The sequence below is a fragment of the Sinocyclocheilus anshuiensis genome, unplaced genomic scaffold (genome assembly GCF_001515605.1).
Source record: "Sinocyclocheilus anshuiensis isolate Anshui unplaced genomic scaffold, SAMN03320099.WGS_v1.1 scaffold1906, whole genome shotgun sequence".
In the NCBI taxonomy this organism is placed as follows: Eukaryota; Metazoa; Chordata; class Actinopteri; order Cypriniformes; family Cyprinidae; genus Sinocyclocheilus; species Sinocyclocheilus anshuiensis.
Genome location: NW_015546187.1, coordinates 423545 through 430339, shown reverse-complemented (window position 1 = coordinate 430339; position 6795 = coordinate 423545). Strand labels below are relative to the sequence as shown.

The window sequence follows — 6795 nt, the reverse complement described above, 5'->3', positions numbered from 1 at the left end:
GGGGGGGCTTACAGATCATTTAGCTAGCCCTAATGTGACAGACACAGATAAGAGCAGGTTTAGTGCTTGTGTGTGGTTTCACTTATTGCCATAATGCCACTTGGGAAGCAATAACTAACTCAAGTGTCATCAGCTTCTGCAGAATAACTTAAAGAGCATCTGTAAACAATCAGGATGACATTAGAAGAGCCATAAAGTGGCTTCATAAGATCTCATGCTTTTCTACAGTTTGCATTTAACAGAGTTCAACCCATTTTTATGTGATTTTAATGTGAGAAAGAGGCTGCTGAGTGTGTGTGTGTGTTTGTTTTCATGTGTTGTCAAGTATAATTAGAAGGTTGGTAGGCAAGCCTCTTGGCAGATCCACAAACGGATTTGCATAGGCCCTATGCCCAACCCCTCTGGCTATGTAGGGGAATAGTTTAACTGTCACGGAAAAACACCTGGATTATATAAGACCAAAATCCCCTTGGAGTTTGGAGAGTATGCCTTTCCGCACTCAGTAATGGCTAGCAATATTCAAGCTGACATTGATTGTGCAATTTTGCAATCCTGAAAAAAACTTTTTTTTTCTGGGGGGTCTGATATTCAGCCAGTTTTTAGTGCCCTGAACTGACCTCATATTATGAACAATTCCAGTCAAGTGACACTAACTAAACAATTAGAGAAGTTTAAACCCCCAAGCTCCTCTTTTCTTTCACAACTAATCTGTAAATGTCCATTTCTATATACACTGATACATTTTTAACATTTCAAGATAAAAACCATTAATATTTTCTGTACAAATATGCTTAATGCCCAATAGATTAATAAATATGTAAAGAAACATTGTTAGGTTATGCTTCCTAATGCAGTAAATAATGTTAATGAACTGTAGATTCAAGTTAGAGTCGGCCAATTAAAGGGATAGTTCACCCAAAAATGAAAATTCTGTCATTAATTACTCACCCTCATGACGTAAGACCTTTGTTCATCTTTGGAACACAAATGAAGATATTTTTTAATGAAATCTGAGAGCTTTCTGACCCTGCATAGACCGCAACAGAACTGACATGTTCAAGGCCCATAGAAAAAGTGCTCTTGGATTTCATCAAAAATATCTTAATTTGTGTTCCGAAGATGAACCAAGGTCTTACGGATTTGGAACGATATGAGGGTGAGTAATTAATGACAGAATGTTCTTTTTTGGCTAAACTATCCCTTTAACAGGATTTTATTGTGGAATTTTAATATTATCTTCCTTTAAAATGACATTTAAACAGAGTTGCTATGACTTTTAAATTGAGCTCATGCACCTCAACAAGTCCATGCAATATTTTGCAATATTTCGCAAACCTATAATCAATTTGAGAATTTTCAATCCTCCTGGGCTCCGTTATTCAGCCAATTATTAGTAAGTGTTAGTAAGACTTGTGTTTGTCATATTAACAATAGCAATTAAAAGGATAGTTTACCCAAAAATGAAATTTCTGTCATAATTTACTCAACCTCTTGTCATTCTAAACCTGTATTACTTTGTCTTCTGTGGAATGTAAAAGAAGATATTTTGAGGAAGATATTTTTTTTGTCCATACAGTGCAAGTGAATGGCAACCAAAACTTGTATGGTCATTCAACATTCTTCAAAGTTTATTCTTTTGTGTTCCACAGAAGAAAGAATCTCCTACAGGTTTGGAGCAACATTTTTTTGGGGTAAACTGTTCCTTAAATGACACCAACCAAACAATTAGCCATCTTTAAAGCCCGAGGTCCTCTTTTTTTCATAAGTAATCTTTTTCAGTCCCATATTTGGATATCAGCATTGTGCATTGGATGGATTAGATAAAGAAAAAAAAAAAAAAAAAAAAAAAGCTAGAACTTGAATGAATAACAAATGAGATAATGTTAAAGGACAGTTTTCACAATCAAAAGCGTGTTTTATTGAGTGCGTATGCATGCACACGTGTGCTGTAGTTCCTACTGCGGTGGGGGGTGTCGTTCTGGCAGCATTTCCTCTTTTTCTCCGCAGCAGCTCCTTCACAGGGTCTTTGACTCTCACTCCCTGGTACGGCTTGGATGCGGACGCCTCTGACAGTGCTGTGCAAAAAAACACAGCAGATATGAGCACACCTCATGACAATCATACAAAAAAAAAAAAATCCTTTGAGACGTACGGATTTCTTTTTTGTGCCAAGTTAAACAAGGTGTGGCTGAAAGTGTTGAAAGTTTCAGTCACTCTATAGATACCTCTTTTATCGGGACCTTTCGTCTTTTTTATATTGTGTAATCTCTGTACAAAGCTGTAAGAGAACAATCACTCAAACTCTTGCTTTCTTGAACAATTTCAGCCATTAGTGAATAGTGTGGATCTGGTAAGCCTGAGTAACACTGAAATCAGCTTATTTGCAGATATAATTATACAAATCCCACTTCCTAATCTATTCAAATAAAGCAGCTGGTCAGATATAACTACGTTAAATTACCGTTTTTATGAAATATCCACTTGCTTGTGTCCTCATATGTCACATGATCCGTATCACATTTCATAAAAACTACACTGACACTACACTGAAACTCCATGTGATATCCAAGGAAGAAGACAGGAGTGATGTTTTCTGGACAGCTGTATAATTCATTGTCTGAACAATACCATCCATCATCTGCTTCAAGCCTCTCCCTATTGATGCATTTATGGTTAATAACTAACAGCTGTGGTTGTCATTAATGTAAAACAATGTCGTGTTTCAGACATTCTTGGAGGCGGTATATTTTACAGTTCATAACAGCATATATCAGGGGCAACCAATGTCAGTCCTGGAGAGCTACAGTTCTGCAGACTTCAGCTCCAATCAATCAAACACATCTGAAAAAGCTAATCAAGGTCTAAGGGTTACTAGAAAGCAACAGGCAGGTGATTTTTTATCAAACTCTGCAGGACTGTGTCTCTCCAGGCTGATGCTGGCCACCCCTGGCAAATATCATTAACTTGTATAACTTATATAATGTCTACATCTCTGCTGGGGCACATATTCACACAAAACACTAAAATAATGCTGTAAATAAATGAATTAATTACATTAACATGTAATATAAGCACCCCAATGTATACAGCCATTTAAAAGTTTGGGGTCGGTATAAGAATTTAAAAACAGTTTGGTCTCATGCTCACTAAGGCTGGATTTATTTAATCCAAAAATACAGTAAAGACGGTAATATTCTGAAATGGTATTACAATTGAAAATAACTGTTTTTATATCATTTAAAATTTAATTCAGTCTTGTGATGCAAAGCTGAATTTTCAGCATCATTACTTCAGTCTTCATTGTCATGATCCTTCAGAAATCATTCTAATACGCTGATTTGCTGTCCAAGAAACAATTCTTATTATCAATGTTGAAAACAGTTGTGCTGCTTAATATTGTTGTGGAAGCTTTGATAATTTTTTTTCAGTATTCTTTTTAAAAGAAAAACATTTATTTGAAATAGAAAACATTATAAATGTCTTTCAGGTCACTTTTGATCAATGTAAAGTGTCCTTGCTGAATAAAAGTATTATTAAAAATAAAATAAAAAATCGAACTGGCCCCTGACCTCTCTCCTTGCTCATTTACAACCCCCTTCTCCCACTGCCCTCTCTGCCTCTCCCTCTTTTCCTCCAAAAGGTTTCACTCAAAGTTCATTAAGAATATGCATATTCCTCATATCATGTATCTTGTGAACCTGTTGTTTTTCCCCTTCATGTTTATTTTACCTGACAAATAATAAATGGTTATATTTGATTTATTCTGATCTCTTCTGAAATCATTTTTCAAGTAGATTACTGTGTAGTGGTATTTCCGCAAATCTGCGTTCAGGACAGATCATACAGAAGCACCAGTGGATGAACCATGGGGGACACCATTAGGGCTTCTGATTTCTGACTCACTGGCTTAACACGGGGTAGCTCTCGTGGTTATAGGACAAAATACACTTTTTGTTATGAGCATGCATGGTGTAGCTCACTTATTATATTATAACCACTCTGCATCCTCTGAGTAAGTTCAGAACTGACGAGTTTGTGTCCGTGGGTTCACTATCAGCCGAGTGCAATTCCTGTGCGATACCTGGTCCCTAATGAACGAATAATTGAAAGTATGGGGTTTCCAGAATCTCAAATATCTAAATGAATATACAATCGATATCTGTGATCAGTTTTTTAATTAGAAATATCTCCTAAATTTAATGATCACTTGAAATTGGAGTCAGATTGAACACGGAGCTAGACTAAAATTTAAACTAAATCCTGATAAATTCAGAAGCGCAAGTAAAAGACGACCAGGCCGCTGGATTCTGCTTTTTGGGCTGGCGGGTGGATTCTTACACCCCAAACTTTTGAAAGGATGTGTACGTATAATAACAAAAATAAAAATAAACACCAGAATGCAAATAAAATATTATCAATTGTGATGCATTGCACAAGGGCATGTGGAAAACAATTTTTTTTTATCACAAATCAAAATATGTTATCAAATTACTTATTTACATTACTTATTTTTCTCTATCCAATTTAAGTTTATTAACTATAATAGCTAACATGAACTAACAATGAGCAATACGTTTTTGTAATTTTTAAAGCTTTTATTAATTTGGTATAATGTTAATTTGATACATTTCAAGTTGAAATAACATTAATTTTGTTAAATTAATAACATTAATGTATTATGAACAAATGTGACTTAACAATGAACAGTTGCATTGATTAATCAGTAAAGAAGCATTGTTAGGTCATGATTTCTAATGAAAGTTAATGAACTGAACTTCATTTTAAAGTGTTACCGTTTTTTCACAGCTGACAGAATTTTACTGCAGTATGTTCACATTCTTCTCCAATAAAATTACATTTAAGCAGTATTGCTATAACTAAGCTCAGCATGCACTTCAAGAGGCAATAAAGTGATTGATTCTAACAGTGCATCTCAAAGATATATTTGCTATGTACAGGAACAGGCAGGTTCTTTAGGCGCATGATAAGTGGAGCTGTGTGTATCTGCACAGACACAGCTGCTGGCCAACAGTGAATTCTGAAGAAAGCACCATGCAGTGCACACTGTGTACTTAAGGAGGTGTGATTGTTTGCTGATGTATGATTGCCTAACTGTCCTCATATGTCATAATAGTAAAATAGTAGAAAGTTGATTAGAAAAATCCTCCACGAGACGAAACTCCAGCGGTTTTATTTCTGCACCCCTAGTAAATTTGGTCAGTTTATAACCGAGTCACTCAAGTCACAATTTGTGACTCATTATTCAATCATTTTGTGAGTCACACACGCTTGAACGCGTTCCTTTAATGTGAAAATCTGATATCGCTTTAGGTGTTTGCTAAACATTGTTTGCGTAAAATTCTCGCACACTTGCCACACCCCACTCTCTCACAACTGTTACTTCTTAAGGCTAAAGCCTCAATGTTTAATCACCAAATAATGAATCAGTAATGTACCTGTTCTGTGACCTTCATCATAGATTCACCACACACATTGGTCTCTGTTAGAACAGGCCGCCAACTAAGCACCTGTATCCCTCCATAACCTTAACAAAACAACCATCTTGAATAAATGTCTACTATATTGTCATTCTGCAAACAATAAGCATTCCTTTCAGTAAGGCGCTGTGCTCTCATAGAATGGAGATTGTTTGGGATTTGTAATTTATGCATTCATTGTTCAACATTCACAGATGAACAGTCAGTGTAAATATATAACTGCGAGGGCAAAGAGGTGTCTACAGTTGTGCAATACAAGCACAGCATGATTTTAAAAAGTTGAAAAAGAGGAAGCTATGCAGCTGTGAAGTCTTTTCTTTCAGGAGGAGGGCAATTGAAGGGTTTTGCATATCAAGATTAGGCCACTCAACAGGACGCCTGGTTACACTCTAAAAAATGCTGGGTTAAATACAACCCAGCACTGCGTAAAATATGGACAAACCCAGCGGTTGGGTTACTGCCCAGAAGGTCAGGTTAAACATTTAACCCAACTGTTGGTCGAAAACAACCCAATCGCTGGGTTTGTCCATATTCAACCCAGCATTTTTTAGAGTGTATGCATATTTCCGAAGAGGTCTATCAGTAGTAATAACCATCAGTCTAGCAGGACTTACTGGCAATAAATGTGATGACCTGAAATATCACCTCTGACTTCTATCCACTTTCACTTCTTAAGTTATGTCGGATGTGGAAGGAACGGCCACGTCAGAATTCTTACTTGAGCTGCTTTTTTTTTTACTGCTCTTTTGCATTTATGGAACTAGATAAGATTTCATAAGCCCTACCGATGTGCGTGTGAAATAAAAAACATGGCAATTAAAAAATAACCTATTTATTAGTTTATTGTAGTTAGTAAGTTAGTTAGTCAGTCCACCTAACATATTGTAACCCATGTTACAAGATACTATTATATTTTTCTTAATATTTAGACTTTTTATTTTATTTAAAAGTTTTAGTAAATGTAGTATATTTTTAGTACATTTCTAGTAAATATTTATTTAGACAACTTTAAAAGAAAATGAGAAATGTTACCTTGACTATACTGTATATGTATGTATGTAAATATATATATATATATATACAGTGGGTACGGAAAGTATTCAGACCCCCTTCAATTTTTCACTCTTTGTTATATTGCAGCCATTTGCTAAAATCATTTAAGTTAATTTTTTTTCCTCATTAATGTACACACAGCACCCCATATTGACAGAAAAACACAGAATTGTTGACATTTTTGCAGATTTATTAAAAAAGAAAAACTGAAATATCACATGGTCCTAAGTATTCAGACCCTTTG

At 35.4% G+C, this 6795-nt stretch overlaps 1 protein-coding gene across 3 annotated transcripts in view; it reads right to left on the bottom strand.

Moving 5' to 3' along the window:
- The window catches only part of pou2af1 (POU class 2 homeobox associating factor 1), a 14474-nt gene that overhangs the window by 5011 nt on the left and 2668 nt on the right, over positions 1-6795 (bottom strand). For 2 of the 3 annotated variants that reach the window (XM_016503415.1, XM_016503414.1), the window contains exon 2: positions 1960-2075. Coding sequence is in view for 2 of the 3 variants with exons in the window: in XM_016503414.1 (XP_016358900.1) it covers positions 1960-2075 (116 nt within the window). In the remaining variant the exon portion in view is untranslated. Of the gene's footprint in view, positions 1-1941; positions 2076-6795 lie in introns of all 3 variants that reach the window. The other variant, XM_016503413.1, reaches the window with a different exon arrangement.